General features: G+C 31.8%; 1 protein-coding gene across 4 annotated transcripts; it reads left to right on the top strand.

Annotated features, from left to right (window-relative positions):
• Positions 1-2,416: 2,416 nt before the first annotated feature.
• Positions 2,417-25,278, top strand: LOC148598988 (uncharacterized). 4 transcript variants are annotated; one of them, XM_088560486.1, is made up of 9 exons: positions 2,417-2,632; positions 4,928-4,983; positions 6,906-7,015; positions 8,432-8,583; positions 9,705-9,897; positions 12,520-12,648; positions 15,908-15,925; positions 17,602-17,637; positions 23,038-25,278. In XM_088560486.1, exons 1-9 carry the CDS (start codon positions 2,551-2,553, stop codon positions 23,324-23,326), a joined length of 1,065 nt encoding a protein of 354 aa, XP_088416612.1. In that variant the 5' UTR covers positions 2,417-2,550; the 3' UTR covers positions 23,327-25,278. The 4 variants fall into 4 exon arrangements, with proteins under 4 accessions (XP_088416612.1, XP_088416613.1, XP_088416614.1 ...); XM_088560487.1 differs by lacking the exon at positions 17,602-17,637 and adding an exon at positions 20,312-20,341; XM_088560488.1 differs by lacking the exon at positions 17,602-17,637.
• The last annotated feature ends 290 nt before the right edge of the window (positions 25,279-25,568 follow it).

The following is a 25,568-nucleotide window of genomic DNA, read 5'->3' on the forward strand; positions in this document are numbered from 1 at the left end:
CAGTTTAGAAGTAACTTACAAAATTTTATGTGAACTCTTTCAAGGATATCAGATTTTCGATAACCCCATATTTTGCACTCATAGAGAAATTTTGGTTTAATCATCCTATCGAACATGTCTAATTGGACTTTAATTGGTAATTTGTAGAATTATAACCAAGAGAAAACGGACAGCCGGACCCCTTGGACGTTTTTAGTGGAAACAGAATTTTATTGAACTTTAAGTGCTGGACATTGTTTATTTTATCGTTTTAAGATTTCCTTCGTATCTATAGTGTCTATAATAATTGATTGACATTTATTTATTTGTAATTGACTTTGGTCGCTTAATTGTTCTTTAATCACCTGTTAATCTTTATGTTTGTCATTGAGCTGAGAAACCGACCCAAGCAAATTTGCCAATATAGCAATTATCGCTAAATGATGTAATACCTAAAATATTCGGAATGTTGTGTTAGTGTTTTATGATCCTCTGTAAAAATATGGAATACGTTTTTTTTTTGTCTAGTTGAATCGAGGAGTCTGTCCCTGACTTCCAAACTGTACACCTGTATTTTCACCAGATGTAAATGAAGTTGTATATAGTGAACTAGGACTTTGCAATTACAGCATCTCATGCCGTAAACAGTCAATTCTAGACCATATGCATAAAGACTGTGTAACCCGCCAATTCAAAGGGTTATAAAATCATCCTAGTAATACCTTATACATTGTTTTTGATGATTTATTCGCTAATTGTTTTTTAGTCATCTCAAAATTACATGTTCTTGTAAAAGTGGTACCCAAATAATTAAAATCTGAAACAATCTCTATTCTATATATTTTTTTTATTTTACCAGCAGATATTTGTAGAGTAGACATTTGCTATGATTTCTCTGAATTAATGAACAGTAAAGATAAATTCATTCTTGTTGGGTTAGCTAAATTCTGTAAAATTGTAGTGTCAGTTTTCAAATGATGTTTACCTTCCCATTTATTCAGGGCAATTATCCGGGTGAGCGAGTCATGCTCTGTAGGGCCCCTAGTTTTCTATAAAACTTGTAAAATGCAACGGGAGTCTTCTGTATGTGCACGTTTCTCAGTGAAAATAAAGAAGCCGAAAGGACCGAATAAATCTAAACCAAAGCATTCTCTCGGAATGTTACATTCCAGTGAGAAAACGGCATAACCATAGATAAGTTAGAAGCATGCAAAGAACATATACAGACTGTAACAGTCTTACGTAGAAAGGGCGTGCTACACACCTGAATGGCTATCTATAAAAGAAGCGAAACACCGCGCCGATGAACTCGCTGAAATACTAAATGCCGACTGAATTAACCAATCATCACAGTATACAAACCTGGGCGCCTGAAATGTCTTTTTGACGTTTATTCTGTACACTTTTTGACGTTTTTGCGTTTGACGGCGTGATTCGAAGGGACTGTGAGGTAAGTTTTATCACATTGTAGCTTTATATTTACAATCATTCTCTTTGAAAATTTTCATGAACACCTGTTAGTGATTGACAGTAAACAAATTGCAACTTTAAACGTCAATAACTACGTTTCTTTTTGATTTAGAGCCAAATAAAAAGAACAGCACTTCAATCAATCACTAACAGGTGTTCATGAAAATTTTCAAAGAGAATGATTGTAAATATAAAGCTACAATGTGATAAAACTTACCTCACAGTCCCTTCGAATCACGCCGTCAAACGCAAAAACGTCAAAAAGTGTACAGAATAAACGTCAAAAAGACATTTCAGGCGCCCAGGTTTGTATGCTGTGATCATTGCGACGATTGTTACTCGTTATTAACTCGATCTCGTTCTCAAATACATCAAGCATTTATAAAATACGGAGACTCAACGGTTAAAACTCCGAGTACTACTAAGGGTTTTTTCAACGTCCTTGTCTACCCTGTCGGATCTCGCACGGACTCCGAGTAACTAACTAAGGTTTTTTTACGGCCTTGATTACCCTGTCGGGTCTCGCACAGACGACCCAATTTGGTGGGCGTTAAATAATTTTCCTATTTATTTAAATTAAATGTTTACGGACTCCGAGCTCAGCACATTACTATTTATATCTATGACGAAATCATATGATAATTGCAAAACCGTGTGTACATGTAAACAGATTAAAGTCACTTCCATTACAAAAATATTTCTTTCAACCCTGCCATTTATTCATGTTTTTGTTAATTTTATGTTTGTTCATGCATTATTTCTTATTTCTTATATTGTTGTACTAGCATGTCTCATGCTAGGCCTTTAGTGAAATACAGCATTTCTTTATATCTATTTCTATTTCAAAGTTACTTCTTCGAGTAATCATAATTAGTGCCGTCAATATATATTGAACTCGACAAAAGCCGAGTTAAGTCGTTCGTGGTAAACTGGTTACCCATTTTCTTTAACCAGTTCAGACTTTAAATGATAAGTCTAGAGGCATTCCGATAACTGTTTACATGTCGCCAACCAACAAGCACATTGTTTTGCTGAAATAACACACCACGAACAAACCTTAGAAAGAGTGGAGACCCGATGCTACGCAGCTAAATAACAGATATGGGTGTTAATTATCAACTTACGGCTTTAGTGGTTTTATTCGGCTTAACAGTTTGTCACGCTGCATGCACCAATAATGCGAGTAAGATTCTAAAATATATTAAATTAACGCAGCGATGGAAAAACGTTATGATTTTCTCCAGTTTTGAGTATTCCCACTGATCTGGACAGTGCAATGAATGTCTGTTTTAAGTACTGTATAAGAGCTGGGGCATCCAATACAATTTCGGAATCCCGGGTAACACTAACAGTGTCCAATTCCAACGCTTATGACGTGTTCTGCTCAATGATCTCAACAGTATGAATCCAGGTCCCATTCCCATAAATCCTGTTCACACTAATACTTATTTGCCTGATTACTTTTTGGCCTTGAGTCTGTTCATTCTATTCTATGGTTTAAGTAAGAATATCTTGCACATTTATTGGGATCCCGAATAACAGAGAAGTACATATATTTATTAAAACTTTTTGTTGTTGTTGCCCAGTCTATAAGGAAAGTTGAAGGCATATTTACAGTAATCATAATAGAAAAGTAGCTAAACACTGTGTGCTTTGTAATTTTTGTCGCAGCATATTATTACACTCCTCGAGGTGTAGGTTTTCCACACACATGATACTTGAACCCAAGGAAAACGCTCATCTAACGCGCAATAAACAAAAACTTCTATAATGTGTATATACAAATGCTCCTATAGTGCCTTTGAACGCACAATAAATGTAATTGTTAAATGATAATATCATGATTTTTTTTTCTTAACTTGTTGTCAATATAGTAACTAAACTTAGCTTTAAACATATTTTTATGATTTTAAATAGAGGAAGAATCTATAGATCACTGGCATTGAACTTGCCAGCACATGAAGAAATGAACTATATTTGAACTTGAAAAACATTTCATTTTGGTGATAATGAACTGCTATATGTCGTTTTATTGCTCATTTCTCAGAAAAAAAGGTGAATATGTGAGACTCCTACACCATTTGTGTCTGCGTTAAAAAGTTCAAACAATCTTGTCTTACATGTTGTAACTGCATAATGTTATTTGGGAAAAACTTTAAGATAACAGAACGTGTACATATGTATGACGTCACTGTATTCTGTTCCTATTATAATGCTCTCTGCTGACACCTGTTATTCTTTATACAGTAACTGATCACCAAATTCCTTAGAATTATGTGTTTCCAATATTGTCTTCCTTGCCTTTTCTTCAAATACTGTATAATCATTTATTTTCCTGGGGATAAAATTTCATGGTTTTGTGTAAGAAACTGATTTCATGGGGAAAAATTTTCGTGGATTCTCGATGAATTTAATTTTTTTTGTGAATGTATACTTCTGATTCAAACTCTCTGATTTGCCATGTCTTCTGTACAAACTGCACATTTCTTACTCTGTCTTGGCATTGTATATAGGATAGACTATTGAATTAAGTATTGTTTGCTGTTATCACTTTTTTATAGCCATTTTATTAATTAAATAATATGATGTTGTTTCCTTTCATCTCAGATATTTATGTTTCCTTCTGTTTCCAGTAATACACAAATCAGGAGTTTCACTAAAACAGTGACATGGGCACTGACACCATCACAATTAATAAAAACAATATTAAGATATATAAGTAGCTTATTTATTAAAGTTTTGACATCCATCTGTAAACAGTCAATCAAGGGGATCTAAACGATTACTGAGAATTGTTTTCACCTTTGTAAATGATCTTTGATCTACAGCTAATTAAATGACAAAGGGCTCGAGGACAGCTAAGTACTGCTGTTATTGTGCATTACACCTTCTACCACACATTTGGGTGAAGTAAATTATGGCCACATGTTTTGAGGGAATAAATAAGTGCATTTGAATTCAGAATAATGTTTTATTTGAAATTTAAATATATATTTGGAGATAAATTTTTGTGGGGACTTAGTTTTGTGGATTTGTTCTACCCACGAAATAAGCAAAATTAAATTCCCTTGGAAAATTTCTGCTTTTATGGTATTCTATACATATATTTATAAATATAGGGTGAACAGACCCCAATAATGAATGGACTTAGGACGAAAGGACCCAGGGCAAACACATAAGGCAAATGGACCGAATACCCAGTAGTACAGATTACAACTTTACCCATCAGTTATCATTTACATTAATTAAACATTAGTTTCTATATCTGGTAATTATTTTTGCTTGGCAGAGCCACACACACAGTAAAACCAATCATTTATTCACTAAACTGTATTAATCCTCTTTAGTCTTGAGTTTTCTCAGGCCCTGGAGCCAAACAGTTTTTCACTTGGATATTTTAATAAGTTTGACCCAACACATTATTTTTAGATTGCATTTTTTACACTTCATCATTTCAAGTCCTGTTTTTTGTTTACAGCTGAGATAGCAAACAACAGAGTAGAAATAAAGTTTTACAGACTTCAAGTCAGTGAGGTAAAATTACAATCATCAGAAACTATGAAGATGTGAGATAAGTACTGTCATTGATTTTATTGTTAATCAATTAATCAGTTTATCTTTGATTTTGGAAAATGTTAATTACTTGAAAATAATCAATTATTAGAGATAAATACCATAATTTGGAATATTTATATTAGAACTTTAATTTATATCTTTATCATTCATAACATTCTTAAATCAATAGACATTTTTACACTTGTTGACACCATTGACGAAAATAATATATTTTCCGGTTGTTTTTGTACTAAATTCTCCTTCAACTCAAAGACTTATGACATCACAACTTACAATTACATTGATTCATTGATGTCAAAAGATTATTCTCTGACAAATCTGGGGTCATTCTCTGACAAATCTGGGGTCGTTCTCTGACAAATCTGGGGTCATTCTCTGACAAATCTGGGGTCATTCTCAGCAAATTGACAAATGTGAATTGATTTATTTGATGTAAATTTTCTCAAAGCTTCTGTTATATCAAGATTGATATTTTTATATCTAAAAAGGTTTCTAGAGCTTATTACAAGGACCTTTTTTTGTGCAAATTTATATTGGTTTTATGAAGCTCCAGTTATAATTGATTAATTGTTTTGTTTCAATAATACATGTAGGTTATAAAAAAAAATTTTTGATTTCCAGACATTAGTCACCATTTTAAATCTATTGTCCAGCATTAAATTAAAAAAAAAAATATTTAGCAGATGAATTTTCAACTAGGCCATCTTTATCCTTAATGTGTTTACTGTATAAATAGATTTTATTATACCGATTGGGCAACAAACTGCCATGTCTATGAAGAGAAAAAATTAAGGTGACTTCAGTGTTTTTATTTAAAGAGCTCTTTAAAATGTTTCAATAAGGTCAAAGTATTAGGATGACTTCTTACACTAGACTGAATTATTGATTGCCTAAAAATAACCTTTTTGTAGTAATTTTTAATGTTTACCTAAAAACCAGAACAGACAGAAACTTTAAGTGTCATGCAGTCTTTGTAAGAATCAGGCAGTGGGTAAAACATGGTATGAAAAACCCCACAATTTTGAAAGTTTAATTTGACTATTTGCACCATCATAATCAAGAAAAAAAAAACAAGATATTCCATTTCACATTGGAAAATTTAGTTGAAATTTCATTGAAATGCACTGAAACTTTATCATTTCAAGGGTAGATAACTCTGTCAAAAACCTCCTTTTTCTAACATTTTACTGAAAAATTTCTGAGCAAATCCAGTGATGCTGATCTCAAATAATGGTAATGTCAAATAAAGAATGCATCCTAGTGTGAAATTTTATTTTCAGGGTTTTCAACCTGCATGTTTCAGATTTTTCCAATTTTGTCGGATTCTTACAAAAATTTACACTTAATTGATAAAATGATCTTATGCTGTGGCCCCAAAATTGTCCAAAAATATAAATATTTTTCTGCTTGATAGGGAAATCAAAGAGAAATAGGATTTGAATAGTAATGAATAAAGCCTTGTATAATGACCAGTCAAAGAAAATAGATGTTAAATCAAGAGAAATAGGATTTTAAATGGTACACATAATAAAAAAAAAAAATCTTGGATAATGACAAAGAAAATACACACACCCTGATAGGGTAAACATGTTCTACTTTTTTAGATATAACTGCCATGTTGAACTTAGAATGTCACATTGAAGGTAGATAAAGAAGGTAAACTAGAAATGGTGAATAGTTTATCAAGTGATATAACAACCAGATGTCTAAATGTTTCAAGTAAGGTATTTACCAATCTAACTAGAACTAACCACATAATTATACAGGAATGTAGTGAACAAAATACAATAACTAGTTTAAATCAGATTTGGTATTCAAGCTCTTGAGAGTCTGTACATGTAATATAGAATTAAAAATAAAATTAAAATATATATTTGCAGTGGGACAGTGGATTAATGGAATCTAAATTCCATGCTTTGTTAGCTGAAGGTGCTAATAACTACTGTCAAAATAATCTGGCAGCATGTGGATTGGATAATTTAGGTTCAAGGTAAGTAAATTTACAATCAATATATAGTATTGACATTCAAGGTCCAGGATTTCAGGTTGGTGTGTTATAAAGAAAGAATAAATGAAAGTTTGCTTGGTAATGATGTGTTAAGTTTTTTTTTGTATAATTTTGGTGTGGTTGGGCAAGTGATGGATTTTCCATCTATAAATCTACACTTTAGATGTTTAAAAAGTAACTCAGGATTCTAGCAGAAATCAAAAGAATGTAATCCAGGGACAAAGACCAGACATGGAAAATAGACAAACATGACAAAGAACATAAAGTAACCAAAATCATATATACAAAGTAACAGAAGTAAAAGAGAAACTCAGACTCAATTAAAAACTCTGAGCATGGACTGGGTGCACCAGTAGGCTAAGCGTCTTCTGCTCATCTAGAAACACCTGCCGAATTGCTTATAAAATGTCAACTCTAGGGTAGACAAAAGAGTGAAGGAAAACTATGACACATTAAACAAATCATTCTCAGGGTGCAGATGGATACACCGTAACGAACTAATATCTCCTGAAGAAACATTATTGGATCACCTTTTTAATCCCCTTTACAGGAGGAACATAGTTATTGTCTTTTCTTTTCATCACTCCTTTTGTTATTTCTTTGGTCTTCAACTTTTTCATTTCAAAATGTTTTTCTGTAATTACGTTTGTATTGATCCATTCCATTATTTTGACAGAAGCTGTATATACAGATGTCATGTAGTGTGATATGATTCAGACATCAGCTTCCTAGTTGATTTCATTGTTTATATTTTGCACACATTTTTACTGGTATTAGGATTAGGGGGTGGGGTTATTTATTGAGCTTTGCTTTCAGATTTCCTTGTTATATCAGGATTACATTGTTGATCATTTACCCTGAAAGCAAACCTCTTGTCCTGTGACAAAAAAAAAACATTTTTGAAATGTTGTGGTTGGCCATTTTCCTTGCTGTCTGTTTACACATTTTGTAAAATTATTTTTCAACATCTATATAGCAAGGGAAATGTTTTTATATTTGATATATTAATTTTGCATCGTAAATTGCAATGTGTTTTCAAGGGTTCCCTCACATTTACTTCCTATGTTCTATTAAAAATATAGAAATTGTCATATTTGTTAATTACAAGTAGAAAAATGCATAAAATAACAGCTATTGAAGTTTTAGGCTCTTTTTCAGTGCAAGAAAACATTTTTTTGTCTCTACCTCTAAAGTTGTTTTAATTATAGAGGCCATGTATTATGGTGGGAACAACAGGATTGATTGGCTGCTATGATTGGAGTCATACAAATGTATATTTTGGATGTAATAAGTTGCTTAGATGTTCAGAGTACTATTTAAACAGAGTTCAAGTCTTTTTAATTGTGAAATGTGCAATATTAACTTGTTCTCCAACTTTTATTTCTATATTTGTTTCAGTTTCAAGGATGCTAACATAGGCAAGGTAGATAACTCTCCTGTGGATGATGAAAAAGATATGTTGTATGAGTTTTACATTGAATACCCAACAGGATCCAGTGTCAGTACCTCCAGCTCGTTACAGTGTGTTCTGTCCTCAACTGTTGTCAAAGGTATGTTTCTTTATAAATATTCAAATGTCATTCAGTGGGTGAAACATGGTATAAAAAAAATCAGCCATTTTGAAAGTTTAATTTGACTAATTGCATTATTAGAATAAAGAAAGAAAGACAAAATTTTCCTTTTCACTTAATGAGTGGATGGTATACTGTATGCACCTAATTTTTGCTGGGTTCTTATTTTGGCATATTTTAGCACTCTGTCATAAAACGGCAAAATAAATTCTGCAAAATATGTTTTCTGGGCTTAATTACTCAAACTTAGTGCAACTTTTAGCATGCTCCAAAATAAAAAAAAAAAAAAACACAAATTATTTCATATACCATTTTGCCCCAAAACTACTAAAATTTACAATAAGTATTGAAATCATTCCATTTGTTAGTCCATCTAAATGTATTGCAATAATTTGACTGCGTATGGATGATTGATTTGATTTGTTATATTTGCTACTTTATATGGGTGGGTTATGCATTGTTAGCCATTTCTGTAACTGTCCAATATCAACTTTTTTCAACTTTGTAAGCCAAACTTCAGGGGCAAACCCAGAAAGGAGTAAATTCAATTATGCTAGTTTTGACTCTGCTTATAGTGATTATTTTAGCTCATCCTTGAAAAAGGTAGATTGCCATATTTTTGTATTGAAAAGATGACTTTGCCAAGCTTATTTTCAGAGCCAAATTTGATATAAACTGAATTTACCCCTTTATAAGAGGGGGGGGTCTGACCAAGAACATTTAAAAGGGAGTTTGACATTGTAATTTTCTCCCCTTTGCCAAAATTTTGCATGAAAATGACAAAATTTGTCAGCAATTAGGGGGGAGGGGACTCCAAGCACAATCGTCATCCTTCACTTTCTTGTCAAGTTTAAGAAATTGTGGCAAAAATACCTCTGGAAATAAAATCCATGTACATAGCCAAAGCAAGAAAACAGGATATAGAGGCTACCTACATTCAGTTTCTACATGATGTTGGCTACAGAATGCAAAACTCATAGTCAGGAAAACAAGACAAAACATTAAAAACTACAGCACTTGCAATATGAACCCCCTTAAAAAACAGGAATAACATCTGGTTCTCAAGAATTTAAATTTTTAACATTGACAATCTTTTACAGCCATTGTCAAGCAGGTGAGAGATGAGGGAAACTACATCTCAGCACTTGGATGTGACAAATGCCATATTACGTATATTGGTGATGATTTTTATGGAATTCCTCCAGCATCACTAGAGAATAAGATCATCATCCCCATTGCTTTTGCTGTTTTGATTATTGTTATTATTGTTGCTGTTTGTCTGAAATCATGGGAGTAAGTATTCATTAACTATAGTTTTATGTTTGTCAGTCTGTTCACGTGCTTTGGATATTATCTTATTTGATGGAAGAAAGTCCCTTGAAAGACTTCATGAAAACAGCAATACTAGTCCTGACTAGTTTCATTAATCCTCTGGTGATTAAAATTAAATTTGGAAATAACATAAGTTTCTTCAAAAAAGGTGCCCAAAAAATGTTTGAGCCAAGGTGTTGACTTTCAAGGACGCTTACCCTACCGGTGCACCTGGTTCATGCTCCCAGTTTTTAGTGGAGTCCGAGTTGCTCATTTACTTTTGTTACTTTGTATGTATGATTTTAGTTACTTTATGTTCTTTGTTGTATATGTCTGTTTTCCATGTCTGGTCTTTGTCCCTGGATTACATTCTTTTGATTACTGCTATAGCCTTGGTTCCCTTGATTACTCTTTCAAGATAGCATTTTTTTTAAATTCCCAGAAACTACTTGTAACAGGTGATTATCACTTTTTCTGTCTGTTTGTTCACATTTCTATCTTAAAATGCTCATAGAAGGATTTTAATGAAATTTTATAGGAAAGTTGGATTACAAAATGGGAAAATCAAAGGAAGTGCAGCATCTAAAGGCTAAACAGCTCGAAGGATTTTTATGAAATTTTATAGAATAGTTGGGCACCATATGTAGACGTGCATGGAGGATATAATTATTGTCAGAATAATTCAAATGAGTTTTTTCCCTTTGATCATGAAAACTAAGCGTAAAAGTTTTAGCATGTATCAGTAATCTGAACCTTTGTTTTTTTATCTTGTTTACAGATTTTTCTTTATCTTTTGTCCATGACGAGATATACAAAATCTGTAGAAACATTGGAAGTGATTGTGATGTCACATTTAACTTTATTGGTTATTTTAGGGAATTTGAATTGGCTAGAATCCATTAAGAATTGCTAAATCCATATGCCCACATGCATACATTTTTTTCAGTCATAAACTTCTTCAAATATTGAAAGGCATGAATAATTAAAGAAAGACCGAAAGACGATTTTTTATAAATAAAGAAGATAGCTGTAACAGATTTTGAAATAGCTTCGGTGGCTGTGCATAAGTAAACTAAAGGTATATACTAGGCATCACCTAAAGATACATTTCCCATATTTGGAGGTGCCTGAATGTTCTTACAGAGAATCTTGGTCATGTTTGGTAGAATTTTAAATGAAAATGATGTAACATTCCAACAGTGTATAGTTAACAGATTTTTATGTGCTGAAAATAGTCCCAAATATGAATGTACATTAAATGAATAAATATGCCATGTCAAAGTGGATTACTACTAAAGCAGAAAAAAATATTTACTCTTATTTTGATACTGACATTATCATGTGAAATATCACAACTTTGGCTGATTATCTTCTCAAGATATTCTACTTGATATTATAAGTAATAATATCAAAAGTAACAATTATTATATAATTATCAAATGTATTTGTGTTGAATTACGTACAATATTTGCCATAGGATATAAAACCACAATAAATAAACCAAGCAATGTGTCTCTGTTGCCCAACACAACACGGACATAAAGATACTGGTGACCGTGCAGATGTACATGTACTTGACTCAATAGATGCAACTCCTTGAAAAGCGCTGAACAGATTTGGTTCAAATTTTGTAGAATCTTTAGTCTCCATATTTAGTTGATTATTTCGGACCGCAATTTTGAATCAACAAATTTTATAGGAGGTATGGGACTTAATTGAATCTGTACATGCTACACTGTATAAACAAATCGTGGACACAACTCTTCCAATATCACTCAACATATTTTGTTTAAACTGTGTAGGATTGTTAGTTACTGTATGTAGTTGATCATTATATGCTGGTTTTTTGATTTGAGAAATGTTACCTGACTTGTTGAATTTTAAGATGATACATTTTAGGAACACATTGTGGATGCAATCCTTTAAAACCACTCAATGGATTTTATTCAATTTTTTTAGAATTGCAAGTCACCATATTGCCCTGCATTTTAATTTGAACAATGTAACAGGAGTTATCAGACTTTTTTTTATGTGTACATGCTACACTATTGGAACACTTTGTGGATGCAACTCATTGGAGACTGCTATATGGATTTTGTTAAAATTTTGCTGGATCGATAGTCATAAAACATGTAAAATGCAGTTGATTATATTGCACTGCCATTTTGACAAGACAAATTTTACAAGAGTTATAGGAAGTAGTTGAATGTGTATATAACATATTATAGAAGAACATTGAGGATGCAACTCCTCAGAAAACACTCAACAGATTTTGTATCTTATTGCACTGTGATTTCAATTATACAAATTTTACAGGAATAGTGGGAATTTTGCACTTCATCTTTTTTTCGTGGCAGTAGGAGACAAATTGCTACGCTTCACCAGTGTTCTACCAATAATTTTTAAAGAGCACAGTGCTTACTTGGCATAGACAGCTCTTTTGACCTTCCTCCAAAATTATAGCATAGTGCCCATAGTACATTCTAACTGAAACAAATTGCTGATAGCACATTGCTAAGAAATCTTAGCACTGCAAAATAGAGCACTATAATGGGAGAACACTGTTCACAATCTTGTTGTTTATGATGTCTGCTTTCATTACAGAAAAAGGAGGGAAAAGGAAAGGAAATCAGCCATGAACAATATGCCAAAGAAGAAGAAAAGTCCATTAGAACCAGAGTATGTGATTTCTGGAGAGCCACAAAAAGTCACACCCCCTGTTGATGATAGAATGTAAGTTTCATTGTTTACTTTGTTTTGCAAATTAGCCATGTGTTGCTGAGCATTGGATAAAACATCATAGGACTAATACAAGTAAAATTAAAAAAAACTCATCTTTTTATGACAGATTTTGAATGAAATGTCTTTAGAATTTTATTGTTTTTGCTAAAAAAGATTTTCTAAAATTGTCCTGCAGTAAATTATCTATATATTAGATCACAAAATTTTATGCAATCAAAACTACTCAGCCATTTCACTAATACTGAAATATAACCTCTAATGCAGAAGGGAAAATTTCTTTTTGATTTTTTTGCTGGAATTGTAGTGATACACAGACCAAAGGAATTCCATTCACCAGGTGGCACTAAAATTTTAGTTAGATATCAGTGGAAATGATAACCATAACACAAGAAATAAAAACAAATGAAAAGATAAATTCTGAACTGATTCTTCAGACTAGTGCATATAAGGTTTTTTCTCCATGTGACCAGGAGCAGAGTAGTTTTGATTGAACTTAGTGTGAACTTTCTACATTTTTTTCCTGTTCAGATCATTCATGCATGTAGATTTAAATCAAAATTGATTTTCATGACTGACCATTCCACTTATCATGATGGTAATCAATTCAAATCTCAACATTGTTTTTAAAAAATTGTGACACATGTTTGAATTTGTTAAAAATTCATGTAAATGAAAGCATCTGCTTAGGCATGATTAGAAATAACTGTTTAAAAGCAATCCACATTAAAACACAATTCATAGACCTCCACATTACAGGTTACATTTTTGATTTTTGTCTTTTTCAATCCTAGGCTGTTTTCCATGTTGTCCTTCACATATATAAAAAATTGTGTAGCAATTTATTTCCTCTGTATAGACAAACTTGGTTTTCTCTAATGCTCAGAGTTGCACCATTTGATGTCTACTTTCACTTTCACTTTCTGTAGTACTAATACATGTATCTACACAATGTACTGAGTTTGCTTCCATATTGCTTTAAATGCATTACTCTTACAACATTGTATTGAAAAATTAAACTTGCAGGTGTAAACTTATGCGTGGAACTGGTTCAAATCAGAGGTCATAGGGAAAACCAAGTTTAGACTCATCTCTTGAACAGTTTAGCTCTAAAAAAATAAGCAACCAAAATTAGTCCAACTGTGTGCTAAGCACAACATGTCTTTTACTTTTTTGGTTCTTAGGTCATAAAACTGGACATTTAAAAAAAAATGAAAACTTTCTATTATTGCCCCTCTCCAATTTCACAGTCCGCTTTAAAATTTAATGATGGTTTTATTTTTAAATATCAAACATATGTACAAAAAAGATCAAATACAGTTTGGTTAGCATTAGGATTAGGATTAGGAAACAAGCATTAAGTTTTTATCAATCCATCTCCAGAAATTTTTATTTTTGCAGCCAGAACTAAATTATTAAATAGAAATATAAATGGGTGATATCTGAATTGTAACTATTGTGTTTCAGATATTAGTTGGGGATATGTTGGTATTCATGTCGTGTATTTGTTTGTGAAACATACTCCTTCGATGCACATGGTTTAATTTGGAGATTTGTTTCACCACTATAACTCTTTCAAAGAACAGTATAATGTATACATTAGTGTGTATTTCCATCTGTCAGTGTAAATGTGTTTAGGTTTCTTTTATTTTGTAAGCTTAGCTTGTTTACATTTTACTCCATAATAAAGTATTAAGTAATAGTCTTTGTAAGAATCATGCAAATTCTGTAATATGTGATGCACCTAAGATAAAAAGCTACACATTTGTTTTGTTATAAAGTTGCTTCTTAGTTCTGTATGATGAAATGTATAATAATCATCCCAATCTGTCTGCTCTTAGGAGATAATCTATTTTTTATGTTATTTACAGAGTTATCTCTCATAGTTTTGAATTCTACAGTACATTCTATATACATTTTTTATCTTCTAAGAACAAGGATTATATGAAAGCCACATGTTTACTATAACATTTTGAACAAAATATCTAAAAGAATATGTAGGCTTTCCAACAATGAATCACATTTGCATGATTCTTATCTGGAGTACTACTTAAACTCTAAAGTAAAAAGCTAACAAGTCTTTGTATGTACATAGGGGATATTTCATGATTTTAGGAAGTAGTTCCTATTTAAATTCCAAAGTTTTCTCTTGTGAAGATGAATTGTAACTACTGTATTCTGCCTTCCTTTGCCCTTATAAGAGACTGTCCATGTAGAAACCAGATAGATATTAGTGGCACAGGGTAAATTTTATACTACCAATTTGTTTGTTATATTATAATGTTAAACTCATTGTGATGACCGAAAGAACAAGATATTTTCTATATTGAAAGTGGATGACTTGAAATATATGTTTTAAGTTCCCTTTCAAATCAACTAAATTATGAGTTGATCAAAGAGTTTTTCCCCTTTATTCTAAAGTTTGTAGTCCTTTATATGCAATTTACTTCAATTTTTCATTCTAGTATTTACACTGCCTCGGTATTCCATGGACACTCTCCTAATGTGATATCTTAAGATAAAGATTTATGTTTATTTAAGTAGCAGTCTTTCTAAAAATCAGACAAGAGTTGATTCATGCATGTCGAAAACCCACCAATTCAGTTTTATTTTTTGTTCAGAAACTGTTATAGATCACATAACCAGACTTAGTTTTTTTGTTTGTGGGTTGTGCTTTTGAGATAAAATTTATATAGATTGTACATGAAATTAGTACTTTGCAAGAGTTATTGTTCTTGATTTGGTTTCATTTGGTTGATTTTAGTGGGAAGTTAAAGTGTAGTTTTCTCAAAAGTACAGATCTAAATACAGAAAGGACTATTGTCACATAAAAATATAGCATGTGTTGACCAAAAAAACATCATCTGATCCATGAGGTTTTCTTTACCATGAATCACCTTACCACAGGCAGTGTCTAAATTTTATATGGACAGGTACTTAAATACTTGTTTATTTAACTATTGATTTCCTTGTATATTGTAAATTATAGAACATTTTACAATCTGACAGTATTATTATTTGATAAAATTACAGTTGTGTAGTTATTTTATAAATATATATCTACACTAATATCTTACTTGAACCATAATTACTGTTTCTTATTTATAAATTTTACCAACACAATTACTACCAGCCTTCCCTAATAACTTCAACTAACACACGAAAAGTAAACAAGAACAAGCTGTTTTTTAAGCTGTAGTTTATATGTTGCCTAGCACGTGTTTAAACTAATGTTCTCATGATTTTGCTACAGGAACCAAACAAAAACAAGGTAAGATTTTGAATTATTAGAAATAATTTACAGTATCTGAACTGACTACTTATTCATTATATTCAATGAACATTGGATGATGTTGGGTATTTTAAGTGACTTTAAATACGGGATAGGCTACCGTAAACATACTAATTTCGCAGTATATTGATTTTTGCTGTTTTGGCAGTACACAGAAAATCACAAATATTTACTATCAACATTTCTAACACTATATAATGCTTATTATTTTTTTTTAAATCGTGAAAATTGATACTCGCCAATATGTTCATTCGGCAGAATCTGTGAAAAAGAAGCAATTTTGAAAGTTAAAAAGTTTACTTTATTTAAAAATAGTAAAAATATATTGGTTTGTTCACGTCTAGTACTTGGTGAACATGAAACAAAATATAGAAATGATACCTGTAAGTAGACCAGTTAATTAGAAAAAAAAACATCGCTTTAGGAATCGAACGTTTGACCGAAGATTTGTTTTAGTCAGCTATGGACAGAAAATAATTACAATGTAGATTTCAAAAAAATGTATTTTGAGCTCAACTGATCATAGGCCATGTGAGCTATTGCCATCACTTGCCGTCGTCGTTAACAATTTTTTCAAAACTCTTTTCCTCTGACATAACTTATGTAATTGAAACCAAACTTGATATGAATGTTCCTCGGGGTATCCTGCATATAACTTGTGTGGGGATTTTTGATTCGTCAAAAAACATGGCTGCTGTAACTAAAAATAGGACATAGGTGTCAGACAGTAGTTTTTCGCATATATTTCCAATATTGTTAAATTTAGTCAAATCCTGACACGAGTAAATGTGTTCAGCATGATAAGTGAAAACAATATTTTCGCACTTGTGTGAAAATACATTTTTAACTTAACATAAAATTTCCCCTTTCTTGACAAAAATGGTGTGTACCTAAAATGTTTCCTGTTATAGAATAGTCATGTGATATCAAATAGAATAGTAATGTGATATTAAATAGAATAGTAATGTGATATTAAAAATTATTTGCTGACTATTAGAGATCTATTGACCGTTGGTAGCAATCAGTTCAGATACTGTAGTTTTTAGATAGGCTAGATTAATGTATAATAGATAACAAAGCAGTGAACATTAGGAACTATTCTTGAGTTTGAATAATAAACGTTTTTGACTAATTGAACGGTTCTTGGAAAGGAGAAATATTAGTCAAGAAAGAGATGGAGGAAAAGACTGCATAGGGTGCAGACATTGATCAGTAAATAGTCAAGCTAAGAATCATGCAACATTTGATTCATGGTTGGAAAGCCTGCATATTTTTATTTTTGATATTTTGTTTAAAACATTATAGTAAGAAGAAATTAACATGAAGCTTTTTTATAAAACAGTTGGTCCTAGGATGTATGAATTAAACAGAATCTATTGTAGAATTCAAAGTTAAGGGGACAACTACAATAAAATACAGTAGAAATTATTGAAATTTCGATGAGAATTTTCTCAGGAGACCAGACTGATTGGAATGAAACATTATACGTTTCATCGTATAGGCCCATAAAGAAACTGAATAACACAAGTAAAAGTGTAACGTATTTTGGGTGTTTCACTTATTTCAGAACTTGCACGATTTTAACAAAGACTACTGAAATGAACAAGTGAATCTTAATAACATTTTAAAAAAACTGTTTTATATATTTTCAATAGAGTTTTTGTCCAGTCTAATGAGTCACTCTTTACAAAGTGAGAATTTTATTGTGAGATATATCTAGTGTTGCTTTGACTTTAATTTGTGTTGGTTGTTTTTGGTAGACTGAGCGCACTGGGTTCCATATTATATCGTGATTCATTTACATTTTGATCTTCAAATATATAATGCTTTACTAGTCCATTTCCAATATATAGCAGGTTAATGGTAAATCAAATATTCAGTAGACCACACTAGCTTAATTCAGTCCAGTTTAGGTTTAAATACGCTATTTATAAAATTAACAAAGACTGCAATAGACTACACTCCATAACAACTCATCAAAGTGTCATAATTGATTGCTATATAATTTTAGTTTCTGTATTTACTACTGAAACTAGTTTTTTTACGACAAACGTGATGTCTTTTAATACAGAATTGTCAACCTCTCCTTCATCTGTAGAAACATCTGCGTATGGAGTGTTCATATCACAACTCATACGTTATGTAAGAGCTTGCCGAAACTACGCAAGCTTTTTGTTTCGCGTTAGAATCTAACAAATAGGCTTCTGAAACAGGGTTATGTTGCTACAAGATTGAAATCATCATTTCAGAAGTTTTATGGTCGTCATCATGAACTCGTGGATCGGTATGGTGTATCCATCTGCACCATTAAAACTGATTTATTCAACGTGTCATAGTTTTCCTTTCATCGTTTGTCTACCCCGGACTTGACTTTTTATGAGCAATTCGGCGGGTGTTTCTAGAAAAGCAGAGGACGCTTACCCTACTGATGCACCTGGTCCATGCTCCCAGTTTTTAGTGGAGTCTAAGTTGCTCATTTGCTTTTGTTACTTTGTATGTATGATTTTAGTTACTTTATGTTCTTTGTTGTGTATGTCTGTTTTCCATGTCGGGTCTTTGTCCCTGGATTACATTCTTATGATTACCCTATAACCTTGGTTCCGTTGATTACTCTCTTACATTTTAACTTTGAATTTTAAAATGAAAATCTAGTTTTATATCTCGGCAAACGTGTCGAGGTTATATATAACACACCATTGGAAAGTTGCGTGTCCGCCCTTTTTAGAGGTATCAGTTGTTAAATTCTGTCACTGACTGAATGGAACAATTGATAGGTCTAATTTTAATTAGATTGATGTCTGTCAATCCCTTGACCGTTTCCAGATAACCTTTAAACAGCTCAGAGGGATCTTTTTCATACTTTATAAAGTTATCGAGTATCTTAAAAAAACAGTCAAGTTATTTACACAAAAGTTATGGCCAATTGTTTTGCAACGTGGCAGGATATCATTCAGTGTCCTATTAGACGCCCTATTTTTTCCCAACGCATCATTCACTTCCGGGAATAAGATATTCTCTACCATATACCAGTACATTCTGTACTTGTTTGCTGATTAAGCATGTTACATACTTGATCCTACTTTTTAAAAATCATCTATTAATTTTAAATGCATGTTGATATTGTAGTGCAATGCTACTTAAATAATACATTTTCTTATTTACCAGTTTGTTAGAGTTCTATGGAAAAAAGAATAAAAAAATATTGAATATGAACACGGTGAAGGGAGGCTGTTTCCATCTCGATTCATACTGATAATTTAGTAAATTGGCTTAGGGAAAGCATTACTCAATCTGCTCATTATATATATATTTTTTCCATCTCCTGCTTCTGAGCCAGGTAGACTCATACAACAGTTTCACACTTAATTTTTACTTATTGTCAAAATCTTTTTTTAAAAGAACATCGAATATTTATAGTATCTGAGCATTTGTGGTCAATATGGAACTTGAGTTGTTGCAATAGTTTGGAAGAGTTATGCCTACACTATTTTTCACTCATACATGTAATTGGAAATCAAATGAACAGTTTGGAAAATATTAAAATGATGTTACGCCTCCTTTTGATTGAATCAGTTACTATGAATATTGCACATGCCAGACTTTGATATATTCACCTTATCCAATCTTGTTATATACTGCTTTGTAATGTCTTTCAATGCATAAGTTTGATACATTTTGATGGAAAAAATTAACAATTACTAGTAATGGTAAATTGAGACAACACATGATGTAAAGTACTACAGAAGATAATGTTGACGCCGTTACCATGACTACTCTCTGAATATCATTTATTGACTTCTTAATTTACAAAAAGTCTTAAATGTTTTAAACACAATAAATATTTCATTATGACGTCATGACTGATAATCTATTTAACTGTCATGACTTTTTTTGTGAATTGAAGATTTTATTAATAAACGGTACTATTGTTATTGAAGAAGCGCTAAAGAAACATATATATAAATATTTACATTATTAATTCATATTCAGCACACCGTTTGGTCTACACTTATTTCAAAGGTAACAAGGGAAACAAAGTTTTTAAATAACAATATAGCACAGTCATCGTCGGCAGACATATAGTTGAAATTTTGTTGCAATTATTTGTTGGAAATAATAACAGAAAAAAAAACAAGTTCTTTCGGATCGATTGATTTAGAAAGTTCTTGTCCTTAAACAGATAGGAAATCAAACTGCACTTTATTAGAATTCGTTTATTACTAGTATGCTTATAATGTGTATATCCATGTCTAAATACAAATGCACTTCAAAACACAATAGCACATAGCAAAAATCAAATAAAAAAAATCGGAACCACTCACTAAATCATTTGAAATTTTTTTTGGGTTTCTTGGTGTAATGTAGATCTCACCGTGTTGTATTAAACAGTCATAGGTATGTACCCTAAAAGATTGATAGCTGCTTATAATGCTTGCAATGCATGTCTCTTGTCTTTCATTTAATGCACTGCTAAATGTTCATATTTTGATGGACCTATACAGATGAAATGTCGTAGATATAATTTGCATGTTTTATCTGTAGCATGTTGAGTATTGAATGAATCTGTGGAATACAGATTTTAGTTAGTGGAGGCAACTATATTTATGTAGAGCATGTTCTAGTTTTTTTTTTCATAGGACTCAATTTGGATGGAAATATTTTACATTTTCACTAAAGAGTAATGCGTTAATGCAATTAATTCTGTCGACACGTATGACATTGTATTATTTGTAGACGATGCATTTACGTAATTGACAATTTTAATGAAAAGACTTTTTCGGTTTTGACAACTCATGTAATGTATGCATTTACATTTAACTTAATACTAAAATTTAAGGAATAGTGTACTGCTGATTGATTGATTGATTGATTGTTGGGGTTTAACGTCCGAGCAGCAATATTTCAGCTATATTCAGACGATGAACATGAAATTGTTGATAAAATGAACATGAAATGATAAATGGAAAAAAAGGTGGGACACAAGGAGAATGGGGTCGACAAATTTTGATTGCCACTGGAAAAAGGGGGGATGGGTAAGGTCGGGCAATTTAGCCTCCTGTGGCGGAGCGCAAAGGTTCCTACTCCTATCGAATACCACAGCAGGGTTCTTTAACGTGCGAGGAACGTGGCATCTTTCCCAACACGGTGCACCACAATGGTTTGCGGTCAGGTTTTCCGTATTATAGCCTGACAACCCCAGCATGTAACACGCCAGGGATATCCCCATTCAACCACCTGGGGCACACATCCCAGTTGCTCTGTGGGCAGAGCGCCTAGCCCCCGGCTAGGTTTCTGAGCACTATTTAGTCGCTTTATACGACAAGCTTAGCGCTGCTGCAGGCCTATTCTTTTAACGTCCGGACCTGCACGGGGCGTGAACTGCTGAGATTAGTGATGGATATTTTTCCAATGTCGTAAATAGGAGAGGGATAGCTAGACAATTAACATTGAAGTATGGAGAGCAGTAACAATAATAAATGATGCAGTTGTAACCTGTAAGACGACCAAGTTGAACAAATTGATATTTTTAGGAAATAAAAGACCTAATGCCTTTTACAGTTTTACATCAACTAGGATGATTTTTTTCATAATGTAAGACGCGAAGACAATGAACTAAAAAAGATCCTTGCTTTGTATGATATTTGGTATTACTAGTTGACTTCCTGTCAAATGGAAATTGGGCTCTAAGTGCTTCTAAGGTCAGAAATAAGATTCGCAATGACTATTGTTTTGAGGATTCGACCTCTATTACTTTCGACTTGTTTTTATGACATTGGGAAAAAAGAACCACTCCTGACTTGCCAAACACTCGTTTAATTCGGTTTACCCTTCAGTAAAGATATACATATGATAAGCACAAATTTACAAGATTTAACTGTCATACTTTTTTAAATACTTATTTTTCGAAAGAATGATCGTTTAATTTTAAAACAAAAATGGACAACTGGTCGACAGTAAAAATGATATTCACGATACAACCCTTCATGATTATTGTTAAGTGCTGTCGAATCCTTCAATGCATTGTTTTCAAGTATGTTTATATGCATGACAGTCTGCACATTATGTACCAGTAGCGTACTATTCAAAATTGTACTTTAGTTTAGCTTGCTTTTATAGGACATTTTCGCAGATGGTGTTCAAATATATATATATTGAATAGACTGTCGTTTATCTATATGATCTTTTATCCATTTTGACATTTTTATACCGTTCACAATATTTTGCTATAAATACCAGAGTCTGATATAGTGATACAAATGTTCTTCATTAAGTGTACGTATTTGTAAGAGTCAGGGAAAAAAACAACTAAACAAACAAAACATGCATGTCAAAAACCCTCCGATCTTACGATATGATTTCACTTAAGGATGATTTCTCTTTATTAAAATACCGCTGTTTGATCTTTGTATCACTGGATTCGTTCACCGATATTTAAATTGAATGGTAGTATTTAAATGAGATGTTTTTTACAGAATTGTATGTCATTAAAATGATCATTATTACTCTATATACCAAAATGACATGGAAAGTCTCCCACTTCCTTGATTCCTTGATGTTTTACGCACTGCCTGATTGTTAACGAGATTGGTACTTAAATGTACTTACAAGGGTAGAACTTCCAGTTATTACCGTCGACTGTTAATATTTTAATGCAAGATCATTTATGTCTGTATTTAATTCAATTGAAAATTGTTTTATTTTTGGGAAATCATAAAAAAATTATGATTATAATTTTCGATGTTTGAGGGTTTTTTTTCTTTTTTATCTATGATCCACATAAGTTTCTTGATTATTAAGAATGTTTGTTGCTCATGTTCATCCATTTTTGTCAGATTTTTGAACTATTCTGGTTTTATCCATTTCTTGGCATACATGTTATTTTTTATACAGAGAAACTAAATCCTTAATTAAAGGATCTTGTATATTTTGTATGTACAATTCATGTTTATATGTACATATGGTCGCAATTCCGATTGATATTGATACACGTGCAAAGATTACACGTCTATCGTGTTACACTTTTACCTGTATTTTTCATACGAAACGATGATACATATTAAGTATATAAATAACTTGTCTCATTTTTACAGGAAGGACAACATGTACAGTGGCTCGACAACTGCTACTCCTAAGAAAAATTTAGAAAGATCTGGTGGAGCTAGCAATGATAGCGGACTGGAAGTCGAAACATATGAAACCAAAAACCGTGTGAGACACCAGGCTCTTGATCCATTAACTGGTGATGGAGAGGAAAAGAAGAAAAAGAGGAAGAAGGAAAAGAAAAGGTCAAAGAGGTCGAAGGTCGATGGAGTTCAAAATGAAGGTTACATGGCAGAAGATGAAGGGGCAGGGAAATTTGAAATGAAAACTGATCTCTGAAGTAGATAACTTCATCAAATATTTATTATTGACGGTGAATTTGACAGGCATATCTATTATTGTTCTGTATTTTAGTAGGAATGGAATGACTTCAGGGATATAAAAACTACTTGTATTTACAAGTTTAGTCAATAGCGAATCAATGTTATAACTGTTAGTTGCGTACTTAATACTTATTTTTTTAACTAACAGGATTTCAAAACGTTTTTTGTTTCCGAAAAAAAAACTTTTGATTTATTAATTATGCTATTACGATGAGGGTGTTATTACTATATTTTGTCATTTGATATTATTTAAAGTTTTTGTTGGAACACTTGTTAATTTGAATTTTTGTTTATAACTCCATGCCTTACTCAAATATCAGGAATCTATTTCTCCCGATCATTTGTAAATATAATAACAACGAATAAACTTCACAGTGGATGTTTAAGACGTTATACAATAGAAAGAAACAAAACCAAGAAAATACGAAGAAATAAATGCTTTCCTATGGGATATTGATAAATGCTTTCCTATGGGATATTGATAAATGCTTTCCTATGGGATATTGAATTTTGCTTTCCTGTGGGATATTGAATTTTGAACAGGGCATAGATTCATATATTGATTTGTGTACTTGTTGGTTATGAGTTTTATTATTCATTAGTCTGAGCATTCAAAATAATTCTGAAATCACCATAATAACTTCATGGCACATTTGTAAATATACAACGATGGCGCCTGTAATTTTACAATGTACGATGGAAATGGTATTAGACAATTTCTCGGAAATTAACAGAGAAAAAGGAAAGTATACAATCAAGATTTTTCATTCACTTGTTCAAACAATACATGTAAATCTTTTCGTTGTTGATAAGTATGGTTGATAATTATGTAAGTAGTTATTTTGTGATGTATGGTCACGTGTTTTATCGAGTCCAATATAGTGTGTTGTGTATCAATTATATGAAAATTTCTTTTGTTCATGTACATTTACATGAGTCTACACTGTATTTTTTTTGTTGTGGAAAAGAAATTTAAGGTATTCTCATAACGCTTATAGAGATGTTTACCTGAACTTCTCAGTTGCAGTATGTTAAGCAATTTCACGATTTAGAAAAGGTTTTGTTACTTACGCCAGCCGAAATCGGAAGTGTATAAAACTTGAGTACACTTAAGTTCCATCATCATAAACAAATTCTGTTATATATTTTGTGTTCTTTTTATTGTAATGTTATAATTTTATTCCATGTATTTATGATTGTGATTTTTTTCTAATTGAATTACTTTTTCACTACACTATATTTCAACATTCCGTCCAAAAAGGTTGCTTATAAGACACAAACATTTTCTTCCTTTTTGCTTTTGATCCACCTGTATATCAAATAGAAGGTAAAAGCCTCATATAAACCATATATTAGGAATGTTGTTTTGTGAATTGCAAGTATGTTTTGACAGGAATTGGCAAGTCTGCTTGCTACACTTTTTCATACCAATTCTGGTTATCCCATTTTTGCTTAGCAGTTTTATTTCCCAAGAAATGTTTCTTCTTACATGTAATAGGTCACATCTGATCTTATCATACATTTAACGGAAATCTTTGGTAAAAATTTGAATGAACAACCCATTCAGTTTGTTATTTAATGAAGAGTTAACTTTATAAGTAATCTCAGCAAATAAATGGATATAAAAAAAAAGTTATTTTTACTTATTTTCTTTAGAGCTATGCTGTGTAATATTTCATGATTAATTTGATAAAACCTTTAATTACATAGCAGAAGTAGTCCAAACATTTATACAAAAAATGCTGTGTTAGAAAAAACTACTCCTTTTCCTTGTAATATATTATTGTTGTTAAAGCCACTTTTGAAGAATGCTCTTTATATTGATTTTATTTGTTAGAACATTTTTATGTGTTTTTTCTACCACAGTTTTTATTGTCTTTTCAGTAAATAAAGCATGTTTTTCCTTTATGTTTAGCTTCTTTCGACATTTTCGACCGGTACAAAAAGAACATAGTGGACCAATATTCGTATTTTAGGCATATCCTATAATATTGGTGGCACTGGCTTAATTTTATTAAACTGAAATTTTAGTTCCAATGTAACGTGTATATCATCTACATGTCAAATGTTATAAAATCTATTTCATATCGACAAAGGATGGCTCAGAAATGATTTTAAAGTTCCATAACAAAGCAACAAAAATTTGCTCAAATCAAAGAGTTACCTTCCCTTTCTGCAATGAATTTCAATATTTTTTT

Source organism: Perna viridis, chromosome 14, assembly GCF_037379345.1.
Source record: "Perna viridis isolate PV_CMFRI_1.1 ecotype Kerala chromosome 14, ASM3737934v1, whole genome shotgun sequence".
Lineage (NCBI taxonomy): Eukaryota > Metazoa > Mollusca > Bivalvia > Mytilida > Mytilidae > Perna > Perna viridis.